This window comes from Wyeomyia smithii, chromosome 1 (assembly GCF_029784165.1).
Source record: "Wyeomyia smithii strain HCP4-BCI-WySm-NY-G18 chromosome 1, ASM2978416v1, whole genome shotgun sequence".
NCBI lineage: Eukaryota > Metazoa > Arthropoda > Insecta > Diptera > Culicidae > Wyeomyia > Wyeomyia smithii.
In genome coordinates, this window is record NC_073694.1 from 25,015,545 (window position 1) to 25,041,412 (window position 25,868).

General features: G+C 42.0%; 1 protein-coding gene across 5 annotated transcripts in view; it reads left to right on the plus strand.

Moving 5' to 3' along the window:
• The window catches only part of LOC129717795 (actin nucleation-promoting factor WASL), a 35,850-nt gene extending 19,342 nt beyond the window's left edge, over nucleotides 1-16,508 (plus strand). For all 5 annotated transcript variants that reach the window (XM_055667966.1, XM_055667965.1, XM_055667964.1 and 2 more), the window contains exons 3-10: nucleotides 2,307-2,534; nucleotides 2,595-2,694; nucleotides 13,964-14,080; nucleotides 14,169-14,413; nucleotides 14,479-14,625; nucleotides 14,686-14,865; nucleotides 14,938-15,099; nucleotides 15,163-16,508. In XM_055667966.1, the coding sequence (XP_055523941.1) occupies nucleotides 2,307-2,534; nucleotides 2,595-2,694; nucleotides 13,964-14,080; nucleotides 14,169-14,413; nucleotides 14,479-14,625; nucleotides 14,686-14,865; nucleotides 14,938-15,099; nucleotides 15,163-15,441 (1,458 nt within the window). In that variant the 3' untranslated portion in view covers nucleotides 15,442-16,508. The remainder of the gene's footprint in view (nucleotides 1-2,306; nucleotides 2,535-2,594; nucleotides 2,695-13,963; nucleotides 14,081-14,168; nucleotides 14,414-14,478; nucleotides 14,626-14,685; nucleotides 14,866-14,937; nucleotides 15,100-15,162) is intronic.
• Nucleotides 16,509-25,868: the final 9,360 nt, after the last annotated feature.

Consider the following 25,868-nt stretch of genomic DNA (forward strand, 5'->3'; position numbering starts at 1 on the left):
GAAACCAGAAGTAGCCATCTTAGAATTCTAAATAGTCTCAGTTCTTGGCTCATGGGCATCGTTTCGGTCATTTTGAGCTATTTTCCGGAAAAATTGTTTCAAATATGTGTTTTACGTGGACGGAACTCTCTCTTGCAGAGAAGAGAGAGGTATCGTACCACCATAGAAATATTTTCTGCTCCCAAAAACATTTACATGCCAAATTTGGGTAAATTTGCGAGTCGTTGAATGCAATGAAAGCATAACAAACATAGTTGGGTTGGCGGTTACGTCATTTCGTTTTCGTGAATTAATGACGCTATTTTTTGCACTTTTGATAAAATTTCGGTGCCTATAGGTCCGGTTTGGTGTGTTCTATCATTTAATCGCAAAAAACACAAGTCAGCTACTTTGGCGCTTACGTCAGTTTGCGAGATTACGGCAGTGAAGGGAAAGACCGAGAATAAGGGGGCTACATCTCTGCGTGCGCTTGGCTGGGAGGTCGGTGCAACCGGCCAAACAGTGAAAAAGTATCCGGCGCACATGGACACAACATGGGCACTAGTCTCGGAGATGCAGGCAATGACGCAGCGTCAGCGCCTGAATAAGATGGTCAAGTCGATTTTCCCGGCAAATGGTGACGACAAGACCTGTCTCGCCCTGGATGGCAAGGACTGGCAGGGCACTTCGTATTTTACTTCCCCCAAATGTCAATTTGTACTGGGTTCCAGGGCACTGCGGAATTAAGGCAATGAAAAAGCAGATGAAATGGGCAAACAAGGTTCCACCTCTCAATTTATTGGCCTGGAACCTATTTGCGGCATTTCGAATTGTGCAATAAAAATGGTACTTAAATACTGGGATTTTATTTCACGAGCCTTTTATCAAGATTAGCTTTCGTGAAACAAATACGTGTGGAAAAAAAAAACAAAAAAATAGTCCAAAATGTAATCTAAGTTGATTTCCGAATTACTTTTTGTTTTGTGGAAAAAAAATGCAGGTTAGTGAGATATCTCTTGAATTGTAAAATATAATTACGAAACATAAATAATCGAAGAAATACACAGGAGTCGGTTTTGTACGTGCAAAACTGCGTAAATTACTAAATCCATATAAAAACAAGAAATTTCGACATTTGAATTGGACTTCGAAACTTTTTTTTGTGAAATGTGATTTCTCATGGTTTTTACTAAATACCTTCGAACAAGTCTGAACACAGAGTTCATTCGTCCTGCGAATCAAGATTAAAGTCAGTAAATAAATGGTTTGTAGAGTTGCACTTTTAATTTATGCAGAATTCCATTTCCCGTAAAGTTATAATACATATTCACTACATTGACAAAAGCAATGCTCGTTTTGTTTGTTCAATGCAAGTTTGAACAACTGTTTGAATAATGCAATCAAATGCAAAATCAAAACACAAATGGGTGACTTCCTTCGTGCAAATGGAATGCAAATCAGTCCATGCTTTTTTTTTACTTGCCATTAGAAAAAATAATCCGGGTTGTGCATGGAATATTGTCTAGCCGATATCGCGGACGCATTATTATAAACCCGTAACGATCAAGCCTATCTAATAATCCACTTTTTCTTCAACACTCACGAGAGTCGTGCGCGGGGGTCTGACGCTGCTGGCACACACGTCTTAAATGGTGTAATCATCGAAGGAGAGAAGAAAAAAGTAATCCAATTTGACTATCAGTTGGAGTGCGGAGGCTAGCCCGACGCGTCATGAATGAGGTTTGCAAACTTTACGTACGTAAACAGACGTTTTACTATTTCCCATTTGCCACTCTCCCGCGCAACTCCGACCGCACGGAGCAGGGAGAAATACCGACGGTGAATTAAAACTCCATCCATTCATACGTGCCGCAGTGTAGAGCAGTTTTGCATAACAATGCAAGGCGCGCATCACCCGTAAATAAAAGCAGCCAGACTCCCCTTGTTTCCGATTCCGTTTCAGTCTTTTCACTTACTGTAACACCTCACCGGGTGATGAATAAAAATAATGGAACCGATCGATCGACGGGCGGAAGAGAAATGTTGATAACACGTGCGAATGTGTCTTATCCAATCCGTCTGATCGATTGACACAAATTCGATTTTTTGTCCCCTAGAATTGGCGTTACCGATTTGAAGTGATTACACAGCCATGAACCATGTGATGTCACCCGCTGCTTTCGGATTGCATAAGATGTGTACAACCAACCACTTTAGCTAGCCTGATTTACTTTCATGTTGTGCGCAAAATAATTCACAAATCACATTATTAAACCACTCATATCTAATTGCATTTTTTATTTTTCTCTCTCTTTTTTTTTCGGCAGACCCAATGCACCGCCGTGGTGCAGCTGTACATGACGCAATCGCCGGCGCACGCTTCCTGGGTCAAGCGGTGGACCGGGGCGCTCTGCTTCATCAAGGATAACATCCGCAAGTCGTACTTCTTCCGGCTGTACTGTCTGAAAACGAACCGCCTGGTGTGGGAGCAGGAGCTGTACGACAAGATCGAGGTCACCAAACCGAAGCCGTTTTTGATCGTTTTCGAGGGCCAGGTGAGAAATGAGGTTATGAGTTCCCTGATAACAAGGTCTTGATTTGTTTTCTTTCGACAGGATGGTATAGTGGCCTTCAACTTCGCAACGGAAGAAGAGGCGGCGGCTTTCATGAGTACGACTGCGTCGACGATTATCAATCGGAACCGGCGAAGAGATGGTACGTATGCTTTGAGAGTCGGAAAGGGGAGAGACTTTCCTTATCACGTTATCTACGGTGGTTTTTTTTTTTCTTTATTAGAGAGGTTTTCAGCCTTTGGCTGGTTCGCCTCTATACGGTGGTTTTTATTCGTACGCTCACTTGCAAAGCACGAGGCGGTTTCTAACAGATTAGACCCAAAGCGATAACTTATGAGATTAGTCTTGTAGTACGATAAAGTGATAAGCAAACAAAGCGGTTGCGAATGCATTTTGCAAAGTGGAGACCTTGGTCTCACCTGCGATACAGCAGGGATTAAGACAATGATTGGTGATAACGCACACTGCAAGCGAAATACACCAGCTCGAAGAAGGAATATCTGACGCGTTTTATTCTCAGCTATACTGATTCTGCAGGAAATAACCTTTTATCCCAATCGTTTTTTTTTTGTTTGGAGATCAAAATTGCCACACGACAATTTCGATGCAGCATTTAATATTTACCCAAAACAATTATCCATTTGTCACACTTTTACGTTGTTTTCTATATTTTCTATTCGTAATTTCGTATTCTATTTTCTATACGTAAACTATATTCACCTCCACAGGGAACTCTTTACTATTTTAAATTGTGGGATTTGTGCTATTTTTTTTCCTGTATGGGCTTCCTCACTGCGACCAGAATCGTAGCCCAAGTAACAATTTAAGTCGTATTGCATTCTTTTAGCGGTTTTCATGACCAACTTCGCAAAATTGCTGTTAAAACTAAAAATACTATCAGAACCTCCTGATAACCGCTATAGGTTTGCTTTACAGCCAGGTGGCCCACCCTTGCCAAGCTTATTGAATTAATTATAAGAATGGCAATAAAACTACTTTGAAACCACATGGAAAGAGTACCGCATACTATAAGCAGCTGGCATTACCTCTTTAAGAGTGCAATAAGTTTGGTTGCATTATTGCGCTCTGCTACTTGCCACAATGAGTCCAAATCAACTTTTCATTGCTTGACAGCAACCGTAATAAGTTGATTTGTTGTGCCGTTCCTGCACACACACCAGAACATCACGCCACTTTTTTTAATGAGGAAATCTCTCGTCGCGGGAGAAATGTTTTACCTGTGTTGGTTATCATCGTGCAATCGATTTTATTTGATGGTGATATTGTAGAAAGATAAGGAATAAGGAGGGGTTTCTGGTAGGTTTTGTAGCTCTCAAGCATATGCGCATGAAATTTTGTCGTGCATTTTGATTTCATAGGCGCTTAAAATTTATGCGCCATCAAAATAGTACGGGCTTACAAAAATGATCTCATTGTTAGCAAAAATGAATTGGATTGTTTCTGCTCAGTTTTCCAGAAAAAAAATCTAGCCGTGTTCTTCAATACAGAGATAGATCAAAATCAACTTAGGATATTCAGTTTATTTGTTAGTCGGACGACGATTCGATTTTCGTTTCAAGATTATAAAAAGTTTCAAAAATATCAATATGGCGCGGTTGGTATTCATCGTAGCCGCAATAAGCCTAGTTCAATGATATGTTGTAAGGTGCGGCAAAGGTTGGATGCCTGTATTATTAGAGAAAAATATGGTAAATCCCTGGGGCCTAGACAACTTTATTTTTATGAAAAATCTGACATCACACCGACGATAATGAGGAATCAACAAACTTTGATATAAATAGAGAGGTGCACGAAAAATGCAACGATACATACTTAGTTTAATTGAATATTGAATATATTTCGAAATATATCAATAGTGTCTTGCCCCTACCTTATTTTTAAGGACGCATAATTTAACGACATAGGAAATTATTCTCAACCAAAACAAGCCAAACTGGCGATAAAATTAAAAAAAAAACTACCGAAAAGTACTAAGTTTGCTGTGTTACTTTATTAAATTTTTGGAGTTCTACGTCATCAATGTTTACAAATGCGCTGCAAGATGCTCTAAAGCATTTTACACACATCTTACGGAGACTGCGACAGAATTCTGCATCACACTAAATCAACTCAGCCGCTTTTGTCTTACCTTTATGTATATCATTGCCTGCATATATTTGTTTACAAGTTTGACAGGTTAAAACTGGGCATTTGAATGACCGCAATAAAACTGGTTTCTATGTTATATGACAGCAAGCTGGAGTGGTTTTATGGGGCAATAGATAGTAATAATAAAACCAATAATAAAGCAAAATCGCATTGACTCTTGTCGGTTTTATTGCAAGTTTTATTAGAGTTTTATTGACAGCTATCAGTGTTCATTACGACTTGCTATTTTTGGCAACGGGTTTAACCGCCATAAAATCGTTGGTGATATTCATTGCTGTGATAAAACCGTTAGAAAACCAAGTAGCTATAGAATTGTTACTTGGGAGATCTATTGTGAGATATGCCCGGGTGTCTGCTGTATCCCGCACTTCTGTTAATAGCAATACCTCTATTGAGAAGTGGCATGCTTATTATTATTGTTCATCAGTGCTTGTGTGTAATGTGCTACTCTTCCTTACACGCTTACTGTTCTACTATACCGATACTCGTTCCTCTTGCAAAATATCACCAATTATAATTCTCTGGAGAAGTTTCGTCGTGCGTCCTTCTGGCCAGTTTTATTGGTAAGAGGGACTTATTTTTTGTTAAGAGGAAGTCACGCAAAGGTATTTGTAGATTTCAGCGTAAAGGAAGGGTAACTGGTGGGGAGCTTGAGAATAAACCCATGCTTAAGTCATTTTTGACATCGGATGGCCTGATTCTACTAAGATTCGAACCCATGACCATCCGCTTGAAAAAGCGGACTCTGTAACCTTGCGGCTACGCAGCTCCCTGGGATTTGTGCTAACAGTCGGTTGTTGAATTGAATATACAAGAAGTATCTTTGACAGTAATTGCTACTTTCGCGAAAATCTAACAGTCGGTTGTCAGAATTTCGCGAAAGTAGCAATTACTGTCAAAGATACTTCTTGTATATTCAATTCAACTGCTTTATGATCCGATAATGACTCGATTCTATCAGTCGGTATTAATCAAAGCGTCTATAGAATTTTCACCTATGTGAACCAAAATATTTCAGAAACGCATATAATCTGTGTCAAACATTTTCAACAAGTTGTGGAACAAGAAAGAGCCTAGTTCGATGCACCGGAGACATTTTAATTTGTCTACAAATGATTTCGTGTGACGGCTGTTTAAAAAGGTTGTAGGAAGAATAAGCTTATACGACAGCCTTCGTGCAATGAAAAGAAAACTCGACAATAGAGTGACTGTGTACTGGAGTATATGTGTATCGTATACCGAATTTTATATACAACCATACATGCCATCGTCGATGTGGGAATAAGATGAACGGCTAAGGAAAAATATTCGTGTATGTCAAATTAGACGGCAACGTTGTAGTCACAAAACATTTTTTCTGTCGGCTGTCTTTGTTTTGCTAATACCTGTATAAATACTGTTTTAAAAGAACGATCTCGAATGTCATCAAAAAGCTGTCACCGTTTCGTACGTATAACGCCTCAAAAAGTCGATTTTTGGGCAACCATTTTTTTCGAGATAACTCCATAATTCGACGTTTTAAAGCATCTTGAAGTCATTTGGCATCGGCATTTTTTTTTTTCGATTTACCTAATGTCTTGTACTTTCCCCTTGGTAGATTTTCGAGGGTAAAAAAATCACATCTTTGAGCGCTTTGAGGCCCCCCTAAACCATATTCGATTGAGCTGATATTTTGCACATCTCATATTTTGGGCAAATAAACAAAATGTATATGGTTAGTTTTTAAAATTTGACATGCCATTTTTATTGTTTATTTAGACATAAGAAACACAAGTTGAACTCTAAATAAAACTAATGTCGTTTTCGTTTTTGCGGTGTAGCTACCCCGTGGACTACACTTTGTCCTATTGCTGTTTTTTTTTATTTTCCGGACTATCTCGGACTACCCTTTTTCTGTCGCGGACAGTCCGCGAAAGAAACAGAGTGCAGTTTTGAAGACACCAACACATTCACACATATGTGTCAAAGTCAAAAAAAAATGTGTCAAAACCGGTTTGCTTTGAAAATCGTTCTTCGCGTGTCAAACATCAGGTTGGATTTTATTTTGTTATTCTGTCATTTTTAGTAAATTGGCAAATTTTTCGTACAGTAGCACAAACGCGACAAAAAGACAATGGCGATAATGACCAAAACAAAAGTGGCAGCTACCTCTGGTATTACGCATACCATTGCAACTGCTCGGAAAGTGTTTTTTTAGCTGCAAATTGTAGTCCGGGACGGTATAGTCCTGCCGTAAAAACGAATTCGACATAATTATCCTATCTGAGCTAAAATGATTTGTTTGATGTGAAAACAGCAACCCGGGTTGTCAAGGATATCTCGTAAATAACAACCGGGCTGACAGCTTCTTGTTTAGTATAAGCGTCGTTACTTCGGCAACGCATAAACACTCTGAGGCAGTATTTTCACCTAGGACAAGTAAGTTCATTTTCAACCGCTTCAAGAAACAGATTATTAAATCTATCATTTGTAATCCGGTTTGTATTCTATTCGAGTATTACCAACAAAAGGTTTTGCGCAGTCCGAAGAAAGCTGCGCACTGGGTTCCCCAGTATTCCGGAGGGCCTAGATTTGAAATTAGAGTTTTTGCGTCAAGATGTACCTTAATGCGGCGGCCGTATTTCAAATGCTGACGGAAGACGCCCCAGTGGCGGATACGAGGGAAAGGCTTTTTCTGGAAGCGGACCGAAAGGCAGTGAGCTTGATCGTCGTGCTCCTGCCCGATAAAGTTCTGGAGGTTGTCCGGGACAAGACTACCGCCAAGGAAATGTGGACGAGCCTCAACGAAGTTTTCGCTAAGAAGTTGGCGGCCAGCCAAACGCTACTAAAGAAGAACATCGGACGTTTGCGAATGGAGGAATAGACATCGGTGCGGTCCCACCTTCTGGAGTTTGATGATTTGATGCGACAACTGAAAACGACCGATACAACGCTGGCGGCTGGAGATCGCAGTTTTTTTGAGTTTACAGGACTAGTATGATATATTAGTTACAGCACTGAAAAACATCAAGGAGGACGATCCTACCCTGGACCTGGCCTCCAGCAGAGGCTTTTGGCGGAAGAGCAGAAACGTGCTGATCGAACGAGCGATCCAACGAGCGAAAAACCAGAAGCGTTTACAGGCAAGCATCAACGCAAGGATGCAGGGGGATTAGGGGCATAATACGCATTTTTTAATATAATATGGTATGTGGAACTCTTCTGTAGTTACTACAGTATCTCTTTATGTATAACAGAAGTGATATGTCTGTTTAGGGCATCTTCAGCGGTGGTCCAAATCGTTGTTTTGTTCTATTATTTTGGAACAAACTCTAATTCACTGCTGCGCCGGTGGTGTAAATTTTGTTCTATACCAGATCTAAATTGAAAAAATTCGAAACTGGCATATGTTTTGGTCTATTTTTGTCACTTTTTGGAACAAGAAATATATCGTTCTAAAACCCTTTTTACGCTACCAATAGGTGGGTAAAATGTCATATTTCAATTGAATACCTCTTTTTTAGCTATTTTCATATAAGCGTTTTGCGGGTGTTGGGGAATAAACAAAACAATGATTTTTTATCACAATTCATTTTTGTGGATTTTTTGAAGAAGAAAATGAACAGATTTGTCGTTTTCGGCTTTAAGGAAACCGATCAGCTAAAAGGGGAATTCTGGAAGACCATAACCGTAGGTTCAACTACTTGGTTTGCAACCATCAGCCACCAAGATGACAAATATGTTGGGTATTTGTTAATCGCCTTATTTGTAGGGGGACTAGAGGAGACCTTAAGAAGCCAGAAAAATGTTCCTCGAAGACACTGAACTGAAAATGTTCAAAATGCAGGCTTGTTTCAATATCCTCAAAACCCAACCCAAGTTTGAAGAACTGCAAGATTTGAAAATATTGATGAAATGAAACCGGAAGACGAACATCTACGCGATCAAATATTTTTCGCTAACCTCTGAAGCCCAACTGTAGCAGAAATTTTTCGATCATACTAATCCATCGTAAGAAATGTCACTGACGCTCGGGTCAAACCGCCAAATCCATAAACCCTTGTGGATATAAAGTGTCTTGCCAAAGTAATCGTTTAATGTGAGTAAAAATTATCGAATTTCCGTTTGTTAAATATTGAGTGCTTTTTATTATAACAAGTCTCGTAAACTGATAGCATGGGGTATTGAATTGTTGACAGTGTGACAGATGTCAGCGATTTAAAGCAACAAGATATACAACACCGGTGCGGAGAACGAAAAGTTGGTCTATATTATCTGGTTCTATCCTGGTTTCGCTGGTGTAAATCTAGTATAAAGTTGTTTTAAAAATAGACCACCGCTGAAGATGCCCTTAAAATATGAAAATATATTGAAAAAATCAACTTGGTTCCCGGATGTTAGAAAAATTATTATTATTGCGCACTACAAAATAAGCTTCTACGGTCGTTTCAATGGCTCAATCAAGTATGCAGACACATCAATATAACGTATGGGTCGTACCCCAAATTTCACCATCATTGAAGTTTTGATTTTAAGTTATAATTAGTGTTAAAATCTCATGTTAACTTTAAATAATTCGATAAGGGCGAAATGGTCACCTTTAGGTGGGGTGAAATGAGCACACCTTGTCACATAAACTTACCTGAAATTCATCTCAGTAGACTTGTGAGTTTGTCTGTTTCCATAGTCAGTGTTTGTTTACAGTGATGGTGCGAACATATAGTAGAAAATCTTTGAGACCGAATCGGTCAGAAAAAGGGACGGCAGGCAGAATTGGCGACCATAAGGCGCGATGGGACATTCACGAAACAAGCCGCCAAGTATCACGGCATCTCGCGACAAACGTTGCATGAATCAAATTTGTGTTTTTCACCATTATACGATAAAGTTTTTCACTGAAGACAGCTGAAATTTTTTGTCGTTTTCCATGCTTAAATTAGCAACCAAGTTAGGGTGCTCATTATGCCCCTATTCCTCTAATCACTCACACTCATTTTTTTCGCAAGCCGATATCTTGTTCAATAAACACTTTTTTGAAAAACTTTGTATGACTAACTTGAAGTCGTCAAGTAGTACTACAACTTTGTCGAAGAGAGTATTGCTTGTGCTCAAAGACCGGAGCTTTGAGAGCATATTCTTGCAAACTATCGCGGTAATTACCACGACCGCGATAATTTTCATAAATGTGCTCTCACGACTCCGGTGTTTTAGTAAGAGTAATACACTCTTCGACAAAGTTGTAGTACTACTTGAGGACGTCAAGTTTGTCATACAAAGTTGTTCAAACATGTGTGCGAGGTGTCGGCTTGGGAAAATGAGGAGTGTAACTTATAATTTACATCCTTGAAGGAAAATTCGATGAGAAATGCCACAAATGCGGAAGCGCACGTTACTGAAGGGCGAAATGCAGTTAGATTTACAATTAATCGGACAGGTTTTGTTTTTACTTGTATGCCTGAAGGGCACTGGGTACTGAAATGCCACTGCGACAGTCTTGCTGATTGTCTTTTGTGGCTGGCCCCGATTGCTGTGCACAGGTTACGGATTGCTCGTACTCATTGATGGAGTAGAACTGTTTTGTTGTAAACCTGTACCCCAATTAGGTACAACATAGTTCATCAAACTAATGACCTGCTTGGGATTAGAGCTCCATACTTGGTATGGAGTTGAAAGGTAACTTCCTAAGAAGTTGGACCTAGAGGAAGCAAGAGCTCCGCAAGAGCAAAACAAATGCTCTCTGGTTCAGATTTGCAGAATCGGCAGGTGTCGTTCAACACTACACCGATTTTCTTTAAATGATAAAAAGCGGGACAGTGTCCGGTAAGGAGTCCCGTGATTATCCGTAGTTCGTTACGATTTAGACTAAGTAACTTTCTGGTGAATCCGGGGTTCGGATAGATTAACTTTTTAGCTTGTCTACAACCCTGTACCTGTTGCCATTGGGATACTATTTCTAGCCTTTTCCAAGTTAGTAGTTCACTTTTGATAGCGGAATTGGACGTACCCAGAAACGGCTCGGGGCCAATAAACCGCTGAGCTGATCCCTGTCTTGCTAGGTAGTCAGCTTGTTCATTACCCTTGACTCCGCAATGTCCGGGCACCCAAAACCCAACTCAGTTTTTCTGAGTTCTGCCGGGAGAGTTCCCGTAGAGTATATATGCATTCCAAACAAGTTTGGAAGCGCATTTGACGGACTTAAGTGCTAGTAGTGCTGCTTGACTGTCCGAGTATATACCGATTTTCGCAAGTCTGTGGTTGCGTTTCAGACATATTTTTGCGCAGACATATATGGCAAATACCTCTGCTTGAAAAACGGTGGGCCATTTGCCCAGGGAAAATGTTTCCCTGATACCGGGTCCCTATACACCGGATCCCATTTTCGAGCCATCCGTATAAAAACTGACTAACCATTGTTCCACATAGAGCGGTTTGTTTTCATCACTATACGGAATATCCATGTTGGTCCTAACGTCCATCCAGTCGGAGACTGTAGTTAATAGCGGAGTTAGTTTGAACTCCCTAAGTATGCGAAGGTATAGTTATCCTCCTTTGCAACCTTAGAGCGCCAAGCTCTGCTTCCTTTTTCACATGAAGATGTAGAGGTAGTAGGCAAAGCATAGCTTCCATGGCTGCAGTTGGAGTTGTTCGCATAGCGCTGGTAACCGAAAGACATGCAAGTCTTTGAACTTTTTTGTGTTTGACTTGCGCAGTCACTTCGTTCACCTTAGGCCACCACACAAGGGCAGCATGGATGATTCTTGGTCGGGCAATGGTCTTGTAAGACCAGAGTGCCAAGTCTGGTTTCCGTCCCCAGGTCTTACCGAACAGAATTCTGCAGGCCCAGATCGCCGAGATCGCTTTCTTAGCGGCATGATCCAGTTGTGCAGACCAGTTCAGTTTCTTTTCCAGAAAAAATCCGAGGTATTTGACTTCATTGCTGAAGCCCAGTCGGACTCCATTCAGTTTTGGAGGCGTGATCGAGATCTTCCTTCGTCTACTGAATGGAATTAGGACTGTTTTTAATGGGTTTATGTTTAGACCCTCCTGTAGGCACCATAACGTGGTGGCATCCAGAGTCGCTTGCATTTTGCTCGACAGAGCTGCGTCATCTTTACCTCTGACGATGAGGACGATGTCATCAGCGTATCCAATGACCTCGTATCCAAGCTGTGAAAGTTTATTGAGAAGTACGTCGACAACTAGTGACCATAACAAGGGCGAGAGAACTCCTCCTTGCGGGCATCCCTTGATCTCTGACATTGTTACAGACGAATCTCCCAAGGTTGCTGTGATTAGTCAGAGAAGCGCCGAGACACTCACCGTTAAGGCAACTGTCAACATCAAAACGGGCGAGTTGTATCATTTTGCATTGCCGTTATTCGTTTTGATGTTGACAGTTGCCTTAACGGTGGGTGTCTTGTCATTTCTCTAATATACAGGTTCCCTAACTGTGATCTTTTTGCTAGAGAGCAGAAGAGAGTATCCAGCTCCTTGAAGTGTGGTCGATTCCCTTATTGGAGAGAGCCGTATTATTTGATGCAAAGGACGTGTTATCGAAGGCCCCTTTAATATCAAGAAAGGCACATAGCGCCGTCTCCTGATAACTCAGGGACTTTTCAATCAACGTCACTAAGCTGTGAAGAGCAGTTTCTGTTGACTTGCCGCTTTGATAGGCATGTTGGTTCCTATTCAGCGGGGAGTCTTTAAAAAACTCATCACGGATATATTTATCCATTATTTTCTCCATCAACTCGAGAAGTGATGAAGTCAGACTTATGGGTCTGAAAGTCTTAGGTAGTGTATTATCCTTTCTTCGAACTTTGGGAATAAACACTATCTTCACCTTCAGCCAGTTATCCGGAATATAGCCCAAGATAAAGCTGGCTCGGACAGGTTACTTTTACAATAAATCGGACGCAACCAAGTGTGGAAGCTCATATCATGTCATGTCCGTGGATTTTTCTAATGAAGAAGGACGAGCAAGGACGGGCAGTGCGATACAAGGCCCGACTCCTTGCGAAAGATTTCTCCAGTAACCGGGACTGGGCTGAGATGAAACGTACACTCCGGTGGCCAAGCTGGCAACAAACTAGTTAGTTCTTGTAATAGGCATCCACAAAGGCTTCTTCCTCCACCAGATGGATGTGAAGACAGGTTTCCTTTACGTCAAGCTGAAGGATAAAATCTACATCTCTGCTTCAGACGGAGTGAAATCTGCATCGGGGATGACGTGCCTGCTGCAAAAGTCGCCTTACGGACTCGCTTGTCAGGTCGTATTGAGACCACTACCTATATGTCAGATATCGCGACAAGGACAAGCTGTATTGACGGTCTTCTGGTTACCGGACGAAATTTGGCACCCAACTGCAAAAGAAGGTTTCATGCTCTGCCATCCTGTGGGGTATCTTGGTCCATTCCAGCAGCAGTCTTCAACCGAATGCGTTAAACCCAGTGGTAACGATACCTGAACGGGCCCAAATCATTGAGTCTCGTTTATCAGAGGTACAGTGAAGCAAAAGCACTCGTTGGCTATGCCAATGCCACCGTCCATTGTGTCTATCGCAAGCAAAGCCGAATACGTCACTCTCGGCGCTGCAGCAACCGGCGCTCAGCAACCAACCTGTGGATCAGCGGCTTCCTGGAAGATCTTCGCGTGACTGCCAAACCTATGACAATATACGAGGATAATCATGGATGCGTTTGAATGGCCAAGAACCTGGAAAGTAAGAGGATGAAACACATCGACGTGAAACATCACTTAGTAAGTGGAACCCTGAAAATCGAGCCGATCGGAACCCATGAAAAACTGGCGGTTCTATTTACGAAACCGCTGGAAGGCACCCGCATAACGTTACTAACGTCGAACCTTAAACCTTCTTGAAAAGACAATATCATTATCTTCAACTTTGCCGAAAACACTATACCGATCAAGCAAGCCGTTCAGATACTGAAAATATTTTTTTTCATCAATAGACCCAATGTTCCCAATCTCGTCATTCTGAGCTCAATTTGGGATGATTTCCATTTTAACAAATTTCTGGCCTCCAGACGATCCGGAGATCTATTTCAATTAGTTAGTTCAGTCCTTTGTTGACGGTATTTTTTTTTTGGCCTTTAGAAGCCATTTTGAGTCATTTAACTCACCACGTCAGTGACTGCAGGCAAGGCGAGTTACTAGCCTCGTCTTCTGTAATAGAGGCCATAATAACTTGCAAGTATATCAATTTCCTAAATTCATTGTATACGTTTTTTCTCAATTACAGATCGTCTAAAACGAAACAGCACCCGTAAAGATCCACCACCGGCCCGACCGCCCCCCGTTTCGAACCAAAACAATGCCTTCAACGATAACACCGTGACGCTGCGCCACAAGCCGTCATGTAAGTAGAAAGAGTAAACTATACTTTTCAAAATCAATTATCAGTTATCGTTAACGGCGTTTAATCTTTTCTTTTGAAATGCGCGCAGTTGCGACTCAACAAGCGATTCCGAATGCTGGCTTCCAGCTGCAACAACAACAGCAGCAGCAGCAACACTACCAGAAAGCTAAAAACAAAGGAAAAGCACGCCTACGCAAGGAGGACATAGGAATGCCATCGAACTTCAAGCACCTGACGCACGTCGGCTGGAGCCCAACCAGCGGATTCGATCTAAGCGGCGAAGAGGAAACGCTCAAACCCTTCCTTGTGAAGGCAGGCGTGAGGGACCAACATGTAAGCGAGTGACACCGGCAGTCTTTTGTAATTGAATGTCAGATAATTGGCGGTTCTTTTTTCAGTTGAAAGATCGCGAAACTCGTGAGTTTATCTATGACTTTATTCAGAATCACAAGGTGCTTGATACGATGAAGCACGAGCAGAGTGGCAATCGGAAGCAGAAACCACCGGCACCGCCACCGGTTCCAATTAGGAACCACCAGGAGCAGGTTGGATAGTTTGATTGTAGCGAATGCAATATTACCATACAGAAAAATGCCTTTTTCCAGCAACAACAGCAAATCAACGGTAACAATCAACAGCGAAACCCACCGCCACCGCCTCCCAACAGAACGCTACCGCCGCTCCCGGCTACGACCCCACCAAAGGTAAATCAAGCGCCTTCCCGACCGCCTCCAATGCAGCAACAGCTGGTGACTCCACCGGCAGCAGCACCCACTCCGGGACCAGTAAGTTGATTGTGATGCTCTCGCAAAACCAGAAACTCTGATAATGATTTGATTTGCTTTTTTTATCAACAGCCTCCTCCTCCACCACCACCGCCAGTCTCTTCCGGAGCGGTTCCGCCTCCACCGCCACCAATGATGGCCCCATCGTCGCAAAAATCACCAGCCCCGCCGATAGTCGCTGATGACAGTCGGTCGGCACTGTTGGAAAGCATCCGTAAAGGAGCAACGCTAAAAGTAATTTGATTTGTTTTGTGTTGTGCCGTCATTATTACCAAATTTTAATTATGAATCTTTTAGAAAGTGGACCAAAGTGCGCTGAGCACCGGCAGCGGGGGTGACCCCCGCAGTGGTCTGCTATCGCAGATCCGCGACGGTATCGAGCTGCGACCGGTTGCCGATCGAGAGCAGAACGCTGCCGTCGATCGGAGCAGCGGAAGCGGGGGCAGTGGCGACTGTGGCACCGATGCCCTGGCGGACGCCTTGCGGCGAGCGCTGGCTGAACGAGGCCGTGTCATTCGGTCTTCGGATGAGGACGATAGTGACTCGAATTCGGCGAACGACGACTGGGATGATTAAGAAGAAGGGGGTGAGTTGTTTGTTTTATTATTTATTTTTTTTTTTTTGCAAGTCAAGGGAAAACGCGGTGCCAAATGTTATGAGAAAAGGAGGCAGGACTGTGGAACGAAACAGGTTACCGGACAGTAGAAGATGCAAATGTTCAGAAGTATTAGGTTAGGATCAAAGTTGTACATTTAAGGGGGCACAGAGATGCGTTTCTGTGGGATGTATTTTCTAGCAATAATAGGTCATTTTCATTACGATATTCACTGTTATTTTCAACGTTAATCAACAAATCTAAAGTTTGCTATCATGATCGCAGATTTGAATTGTTTCTGTTTTTAATTGGGTGTAACCAAGAAGAAGAAAAAACGAAAGCTAGGGTTTCGGCAAACTTACGGTTTTGTTGATTAGACAAATCACAACAATGGAAACCAAGCAAAGCATGAAAGCATGCCCAAAACGTGCAGTACGCGTTTACTAGTAAAAATGGAAAGCGTTTTTTTCTTCTTTCGTTAGCTCTGCCGAATTAGCCAAATTGAACGATTAGGTTTCGCTCTCGTTAAACCTACACCACGTGAGTAGTTTTCGTCAGATGGGGGAAGCGCGTAGAAATTGGAAAAAAAAAAACATAATTGCACTTCCTTGCAGTAACCTTGCTCTGTTTCCTCTCGTGTAATGCAAAAAGAATTACGAGCACCCGGTTAGTAGACTGATACACGCACGTAGCACAAAACTACTTAGAGCGCAACCCGATCTAGACTCGAATTGACAGGGTACATACAATAATCGCCTAAAACTTAACTTCCTTAGCAGTCATCATAACAGTAGTCACTGGATAAATTTGTTGGTTTAGCTGTGAGTATATATGTTGTAGGTTATCCAGTAAACAAGTGAGATAAAAGTAATCCTATAGGCAAAGACACATATTTAGAATTGCTCTTATTCTGTTTTTCCATTCTATTATATTCTTTTAGTGTTGTGCTACAATTTTATCACCTGTTTATCTGTGACCTTCGTCCTACTTCCAGTAACGATTAGAATTGCGATTAAAACTTTACACCTAGTTATTCTGTTATTTCTCATTGTGTGTATGTTAATGTGAAATAGAATTAAAAGAAGTCGATTTCCTGCCGTTCTCCTCTCATCTATGGTTGCATCTTTCCAAACTATTTTGAAAACGGAAAGAGGTTAGTAGCCTGCGTTTGGCTCAAATCTAGGAATTCCGGAACTAATGTTCAGTTTGGTCTTATCCTACCTTAAAAAGGTGAAAATTGCGATTGTTTCTGGTCACTTCTGAAACAATTTCTGGGCGTATTTGAGGTTTCTTTTGGATCATTTCGTATTCTGGATTTGTATGGCCCTAACATACGTTTTTCTGCGATTCTGAGCTCATGTCTGTTGTATGTTCATTTTTTTCTTCACCAGTCTCTCCTGTATTAATTTACACAGATGAAATTTTCCTACCAATTGAAATCGCCGAAGATTGCAAACTGTTCCAAGAGGATCTAAATAATTTTGAAAGATTCGTTGATAGAATTGGACTCAGTATAAATGCGAGTAAATACTCTATTATAACGTACACCAGAAGAGTTCGACCGATATTATTTGACTATATGTTAGAACCTTCCATTTTACAATACGTACCATGGATCAGTCTCTCACATTCAACGATCATATCGATAGAGTAGTAAAGAAATCGATGCAACTCTGCTGTCACACGACGATTCGGACGGAAATTTACGGACCCTCTTGCAATTCTTACAATCTACATCAGCATTGTAAGAACGAAACTGGATTTCGCGAGTCTGGTTTGGCGACAAAAATATGGCGTACAGAAGCAACGACTAAAATCAGTTCAGCGTAAGTTCGTAAAATGGGCGTAGGGCACCTCGGATGGAATGGCGAACTACCAGAATATAAAAACCTTTCTGCATAGAAGATCTTGAAACAGTAAGTAGCAGACATAAGACATGTTCTATTGCAATACACTTAGTGGACGAATTGAAAGCTCTAACCTGTTACTTACTTTACTTTACTTTTTCGGCGACAGACCGATTATCGATCGAGTGCCGAATCCAGAATACGTCGCCATGTCCCTCGGTCTTGGGCTGCTATCCTCCAATCGCCCCTAACACCTATTTCGCGTGCATCCTCGTCGACAGCAAACATCCAACGAGTGCAGGGTCTACCCCGAAGTCGACGACCTCTATCAAGATTCCTGCTAAATATAGCCTTCGCTTGACGCTCATCCGGTATTCTCGCTACATGTCCAGCCCACTGAAGCCTGCCGTGTTTCATCTGCTTGACTATATCCGCCGATTTGTATGCCTGGTACACTTCATGGTTTATGCGTCTGCGCCAAACACCATTTTCTAGTTTGCCGCCAAGGATTGAACGCAAAATCCTACGCTCAAAAACACCAAGAGCTCGCCAATCAGCCTCTTTCAGCGTCCATGATTCATGGCCGTAGAGAGCCACCGGAAAAATCAGTGTTTTATAGAGTGCAAGTTTAGTACGGATTTGCAGACTGCGGGACCTTAGCTGGTTACGTAGTCCGTAAAAGGCCCTGTTTGCGGCTGCTATCCACCTCTTTATCTCACGACTAACCTCGTTGTCACATGTCACTAATGTTCCCAGGTAAATAAATTCGTCGACTCTTTCAAATGTTTCCCCACCTAGCACCACAGCAGCACCAACCTCCGACGGACTACCACGCACTCTGCCAGCCACCATGTATTTCGTTTTGCCAAGGTTTATGACAAGCCCTAATCTCGCAGCTTCTCTTCTGAGAGGTCCGAAGGCCTCTTCCACAGCTCTACGGTTGATACCAATGATGTGGATATCGTCCACAAAACCGAGAAGCATGTGCGATTTCGTAATGATGGTGCCGCTTCTCTGCACACCATAACTCTTTTCTCTTAACTGAATCGTACGATACCCTGAAGGCTATGAACAGATGGTGCGTCTGCAAGTTTAATTCTCGAAATTTATCGAGGATTTGTCGCAAGGTACACATTTGGTCCGCGGTGGAGCGTCCTCCTCGAAATTCGCATTGGTACTCGCCAACAAAGGTCTCCTGCAACGGCCTCAGTCTGTGGAACAGGATGCGGGAGAGAATTTTGTACACGGTATTGAGAAGACTTATGCCTCGATAATTGCTACAGTCCAGGCGATGGCCTTTTTTGTAGATCAGGCATATGAGACCCTCCAACCAGTCCGAGGGCAATTCTTCATCAGACCACACTCTCAGCATGATCCGATGGATGGCACGATACAGCTGTTCGCTCCCGACTTTGAAGAGTTCGGCGGGAATGCCGTCCTTCCCGGCTGCCTTGCAGTTTCTCAGCTCTTTTACTGCTTTCTTCACCTCGTCCACGGATGGTGAATCCACAGCTTGACCATCATTCTCAATAGTCATCCTGCTCCTTTCGACTCCACTGTTTCCCTCACCGTTCAACAGCACACTTAAGTGTTTCTTCCAACGCCTGGCCACCTTTGTTTTATCGGTTATCAGGTTCCCCTCCCTATCGTTGCACATGACAGGGGCTGACACGTTTCGATTCCTGATTCCGTTGACCTTCTTGTAGAAGCTCCTCGCATCGCGCCTGGAGAAGCAACTTTCCGGCTCCGCAAGAATACGCTCCCAATGCTGTCGTTTCTTCCGGCGATGGAGTCTCTTTTCAGCGGCTTTTTAACTAAAGTCTGGTTTCTTTTCGTCGTCGGAGGGTCTATGATCCACCATTAGGACTAAGGAACTACACACAACACGATCGCACAAGCAGATTTTTAAACGAGTTCAACGAACTGCAGGACGTTATCTCTATGAACATGATTTCAGAAGTGATTTCAAAACTACTAAAATTATATTTGAGAAATCAACAATATACTTAAACGAAAACATATATTTTATCTATATTTAAGAGGCGTAACGGGCTGATAGCCTATATCAATTACAATTCGCTCTTAAGGGGTTATATACCTTTTTAGTTTTCAAAACACCGAAAAAAAAATTATTGCATTATCTTCAAATACAACATCTTGAGAACATTTTCACAAATTTTCATAAAGATCTGAGCAATAGGAAGAAAGTTAGAGCGATTTGCAGCGCGTCTCGCCACGGCCGCATAAGCTAAACTTGAAACTTTACACACGATTATCTCGGAGTAGTGTTTTCCGAAAAATGAATTTGCCATGATCCTGATTGCGGGAAAACTACTGAGCCGATTTCCTTCTTCCAATTTTTAGCGCTCAAAACGTGCATTTTTTGGGAAAAACGTTCCCGTTTGCACTGAAAACAAAATACTCATAAAAGCGATCGTTCAAGGACCCGGCAAGCTTCTAAACTAATGAAATAATATGAGTTTTTTTATTTCGGTTGAACCGCTGAGTCTCTATCAGGATCACCGCAAGCCTCTGCAAAAAAATAGCGTTTCGGGGAAACGGCCATCACTTCAGTAATAATAAGTATATCTCAAAATCAAACGTATATTTTTGTTGTTGATAAACTGTACTTTCAGAAAAATACCACTTTGATTCAATAAAAATGGTGCTATGCACTTGAAAATAAATTCAAACTTCCCTCATTTTTCTCGACCAAAAAGGTATATAACTCCTTAAGGTACCTATTTCTTGATAAACGACGCAACTTTCGGCAGGCACTTCGTACTAGAAATTTCCCCGGAGCGACAGAAGAGCGGCATTGACATCCTTCTCATTGATTGTCAGCCACAGCAGCATTTTCTTGGGAAACTTGGTGTGTGAAATTAACTTCACCTCTGAGCTCTCTCCTTTGTGGGGAAAGTAGAAAACGAAGTGCGCTGCCTGTCGTTGTCATCTAGGGTGAGATAGGTCCCGTTGTTCATCACCACCGCTATTCGCCGGAAAAATCGACTTGACCATCTTATTTAGCCGTTACCGCTACGTCATTGACTGCAAGTCCGAGACCAGTGGACGGGACTGCCACTTCCTGACATACATGTCCATGTTCACTAGGTACTGGTGCTTATTACGGGAGTCACTTCACGGTGAAATATATTTCACTCTCACGCTCACTTCACTTTCTTGGACTTATTTCCGATTCCACCTCAAGTGAAGTAACGAATTCAGACTAAAAGAGCTGTCAATTTTTTTCTGCTGACTCATAGGTTACTATGATCGATGTTGCATGGGTAGTTTTATCAGTACTTGTGAAGGTAAATCCATGAAGAATCGGCAATTTTTGCCCGCCGTTAAGACACCTTTCTATGTTTAACAGCAAATCCGAGAGCTCATCCCGTTGGTTTAGACTATCCAATGCCAACCAATGTGAAACCGTCGAGAGTCACATGTACAAGCTTGATCAGTTTTGTTGTGAAGCATAATATGCCACAACTCGTTTCACTGTATCGTACGCCGCCTTGAAGTCTATAAAAATGTCTGCAAGTTGTGTTCCTGAAACTAGTCGAGGATCTTGTCCGGTTGAAAACCGCATTGAAACCAACAAATGCTTGTGGAATTGAGGAGGGTTATGTCTATATTGTTGCTACAGCCGAGTCTATGTCTCTTCTTATAGATAGGGCATATAAGTTATTCCAACTTGTCCGAAGGTAGCCTCATATTCTCAAGATAATCTGGGGAATTGCATTATACAGTCGCTCATTCCCGACTTCGAAAAGATCGGCTGGTGAGCAATCCTTTTCAGCGGCTTTGAGGTTCTTCAGCTTTCTGTAAGCTTTTTCTCGCCTGGTCCAAGGTAAACGGATCTACAGTTTATCCATCCTCCCAAGTTTCGATCCTATTCTCCTTGACGACTCTTCTATCTTTTCCCTCGTTTAACACCACCTAGAAGTGTTGTTTCCCACGCGCCTGGCCATCTGCGACATTACAATTACACATGGCAAGGCAGGAACGCCAGTCTAAACCGGTCTGGTTCCTGATTCCGTTAATCGCTGCCGCATCTGACACGTCACACGGTTTGCTATTACTACCGTGTGAGCGTAGGCCCGTTTCTTTGCGACTTTAACCACGTGGTCTTTTCATTTTCAAGTGCCAAAAATTCGCTTAAATTTCTCACATTTCTATTATTAAACGTTCAGTACATTCTATATTTCTAAAACGCAAAAACTTCATTCTTGACTTGATGGCAATAATAAATTATAAGTCAGGAAAAAAAGACCAAAAAAAGTGCGTGGTCTTTCATGGACTTTTTACAAACCCCCCCCGTTCCCCTCTTTATGACCACGTGGTTTAGGAACGGCCCCTTAGCTGTCTTAAAAGCAAAGCCTTGGTGCTACATTCCGATTCGGAACTCGACCTTCTGTTTTTTATACACAGACTTCGCAGTCGACTGTTTAGTGAACGGGACAATTGCGGGGCAATCGCTACGATCCTACTGACACTAACAGTCTCTCCCGAGCCGAGACTCGAACCTAAGACGACTGGCTTGTTTGGCCAGCATCGTACCTCGAGACCATCTGGGAGATTAGCTGTCTTACGAATACATAAAATACCGTTCAACACAAAAAAAATCATTGAAAAAACATCTAAGGAAAAAAGTCAACCATAATTGCAGCTATTCAGGCGCTATTTGGGTGCTGGAGAAAATCCCCTGCAAAAAAGTTCGGGGTGACTGGAATAGTGTCCCTCGAAAAAGAACTTTGATTGATTATTGTCAAAGTTTGCTAAATCGGTTTTAGAATCTGAAAACAAGTGCTGACAGAGAAAAAGAGGGGACAAATTGATATACAGACCATTCGATTTTGGCACGTTTCGTTTTTGGCACGGTTCAATTTTTGCAACATAAAATTTTGGACGTGTTGAAACCAGCAACCATCCCAGCATTGAATTGAATTTTCCCTTTAGACCGGTAGGCATCATAAAAAATTTAAATTTGGACGTGTTGCCAAAATCGAACATGGCTTGTCTTATATTTGTAAGCGACTCTGGGACAAACAAATTTTTGAGCTGCGGCCAATGGAACGTAAGGGAAAAAATGACCTTCGAATTTCGTTTAGCGGTAGGGCGCAACGGTTTCGTTTTCTCAGAAAATGTCTCCATACACAATTTCAGCTCAATCGACTTCCAGGGACATCATTTCACTTGTCCTATCTTCATTTTCACTTCACTGTCAATCTCACTAATTTTTGTCACCTCACTTTAGGTGGACTCAGGAATAGGTCTAAAAAAGTGGAGTGAGCGTGAGAGTGACATTTATTTCACCGTGAAGTGACTCCCGTAAGAGATACCATAGTTCTTGTGATCGTTCCCCGGTATTTTAGTTACATGCTCAGCCCACTGTAGCCTGCCTTGTTCTATCTGTTTGACTATATCCACCGATTTGTATGCCTGGTACTTCATGGTTCATGCGCCTGCGCCAAACATCATTTTCCAGTTTGCCGCCAAGGATTGATCGCAAAATTCTACGCTCGAAAACAACGCCGATCATTCTCTTTCAGTGTCTATTAGGGTGGGGAAAAGTGATCGATTTTCCAGAACCAAGTTTTTTTGGTTCCTTTTGGGGCCCTAAACAACCCTAAACTTACCTGAAGTCGATTGGCTTTGTCTCCGCTTGGCGCATTGCATTTCAAATTTGTATGAAAATTTCAATGGGAAAACCTACTTTTTTGCATTTACCTTTCTAGAGAGCTCAATAATTCTCTAATAACGCACTACATTATGTTAAAGTATAGTATTTTAGATGCCTAACAATTTTGCTTTGAGGACACTGAAGAGCTATAATGTCCCTAAGAAGAGCTGTTCAAAGGTGAGTATGTCGATTTAAATGCAGAAAATTTTGTTTTCTGCCAACATCGGCGTCAGTAGGATTCACATCAGAAGTAACCTGTCGTTACGACTTTGTACACTCAGCTGGATCAAACAAACAAATTTAGGTCAATATTCTAGGCGTAGAGAGAATCTACAACGTGTTTCAAAGGTTACTTTTGATGGAAATCTGACTGACGCCGGTACACTGGCAGTGTTGGCAGAAAAAATGATTTGCAACATAAATTTCGACATACTCTACTTTGAACAGCTCTAGTATTTTTTGGGACACCCTAGCTCTTTAGTGTCTTCGGCCAAGTTTTTAAGCATCAAAAAACCTACCATTTGAAGTTATGAAACCTATGGTTTGAGCCATTTTAAGCTCTTAAGAATGGAAAACAGCACAAAAGTTGGTTTTTCCATACAAATCTCCATATAAATTTGAAATGCAATGCGCCAAGCGGAGACAAAACCAATCGACTTCCGATAAATTAGGATTGTTTGGGGCCCCAAATAGAACAAAAAAAAAACTTGGTTCTAGCTTTCTGCTATCAAGTTTCGTTTTTTCCATATAACGATTCCCCACCCTAGTGTCCATGTTTCATGGCTATAGAGAGCCACCGGGACAATCAGTGTTTTATAGAGTGCTAGCTTTGTACGGGTTTGCAGGCTTCTTTCCGCCTCTTTATTTCGCAGCTAACCTCATTGTTGCACGTAACTCAGGTACCCAGGTAAATAAATTCGTCGATTACTTCACCTACCAACACCGCAGCACCAACATCCGACAGGCTACCACGCTCTCCATCAGCCACCATGTATTTCGTTTTGGTAGAGTTTATGACAAGCCCAATTCGCGCAGCTTCCCTCTTGAGAGGTTCAAAGGCCTCTTCCACCGCTCTACGTTTAATACCAATAATGTCGATATCGATGGTGATGGTACCGCTTTTCTGCACGCCAGCCGTCCTTAGGGCACCTTCCAATGCGATCTTGGATAGTAAATTAGACAGCCCGTTACCCTGCTCCGAACTATTTAACGTCACGTGCTCTCTGACACTCATCGGTAAACCACTCTTTGGACGTAGTTCTCGCAGCTGTACCCAACACTTCTCGCACTGTAGCGCTGTTCTCACTATGCTGTGGATGTGTCTCCACCGTTCGTTTAGGTCTCCTCCAATTTTCCCATAGCTCCGCTCATCAACTTTCCGCGAATACTCTGCAGCCACTTCCCCAGTTGATAACCGTTGCATGTTCAACCGTATCTTCCTAGCTGTCCTTAATTTAAATACGTTGGACTACCGGACTACTGCCTGGAATTCACGTTCGTCCGTCTTTGGCCACCGCACCTCCAGGATAGCTGCGACCTCAAAATCCACTTTCCGCAGCTCTCAAGCCAGGATACCTGCGCGTGCCGAATATTCCGTTCCTATTTATTATCTAGATTGTTCGTAATAGTTTAGATGCGGTATGCTACCTCACTAGCGCTGCGATACCTAGCCTCGCGACGGAGCCTCATTTCATGCTTCAGCCGCCCGTTCCGGGCCAGACGCTGTTGTATGCCACCCATAAAAGTAGTGTTTTGTAATTTCAGAAACGAAATCATTTCCTAATTGGCATTCTGGTCCCCATATAAAATCATATGCTGATTTGTTTGTTTGGGGTTTTTCTTCAGGCATTTTACCGAATTTTGAGCAACATTTGGGATCATTTTCTTTGTTAGCCTACACTGACCTTCAGATTTTTTTTTCAAAAAAAAATTCCTGTCAAAATCACCAAAGCTGCAAAAACTTGGGTTAGACTTGATAGATTTACTGAAAATTTAGATTTTTACTCTAGTTCTCTCACACTTGTTAAGAATTCATTCTTAATTCCAAATTTTTGGAAATAAAACAATACTATCACTCATTTTTCGATTTAGTGCTAACGTAATGTCGAATTCGTTTTTACGGCAGGACTATACCGTCCCGGACTACACTTTGCAGCTAAAAAAAACACTTTCCGAGCAGTTGCAATGGTGTGCGTAATACCAGAGGTAGCTGTCACTTTTGTTCTGGTCATTATCGCCATTGTCTTTTTGTCACGTTTGCGCTACTGTACGAAAAATTTGCCAATTCAGTGAAAAATGGCAAAATAAAATAGAATAAATAAAATCCAACCTGATGTTTGACACGCGAAGAACGATAATCAAAGCAAACCGGTTTTGACACATTTTTATTTGATTTTGACACATATGTGTGAATGTGTTGGTGTCTTCGAAACTGCACTCTGAAAATGAAAAAAAAAACAGCTGTAGAACAAAGTTTAGTCCGCGCTAACGGACACAACGTTCTTTGCTCTTACAAACGTACAAGGATAACAAAAAATTACCTCTCAAGTCGACCGGTTTCGGTCCTCGTGTAGACCATCTACTAGATTATAGAAAATTGCACAGCTTCATACTGGTACATTACACGTTGAGATGGGGGAGTAGTTCTGTTTCTTCAGTAGGAATAGGGTAGACATTATTGATGCATTATTTTCGTTCATCAATGGCCTTTCGGCAGTCCCGAAGACCATTGATTCCCATGTTTTCTGAAACATTTTTTCAGTTAGGCGTTATCGCAGTCTATCGCGTGGCTGTTCTCCGTAGTGTGGACAGCCACGCTAGATTCGTTGAGTCTTTGAAACCATTTTCTGCTTCGCCTTATGGAAATGTTTCCGGCGAT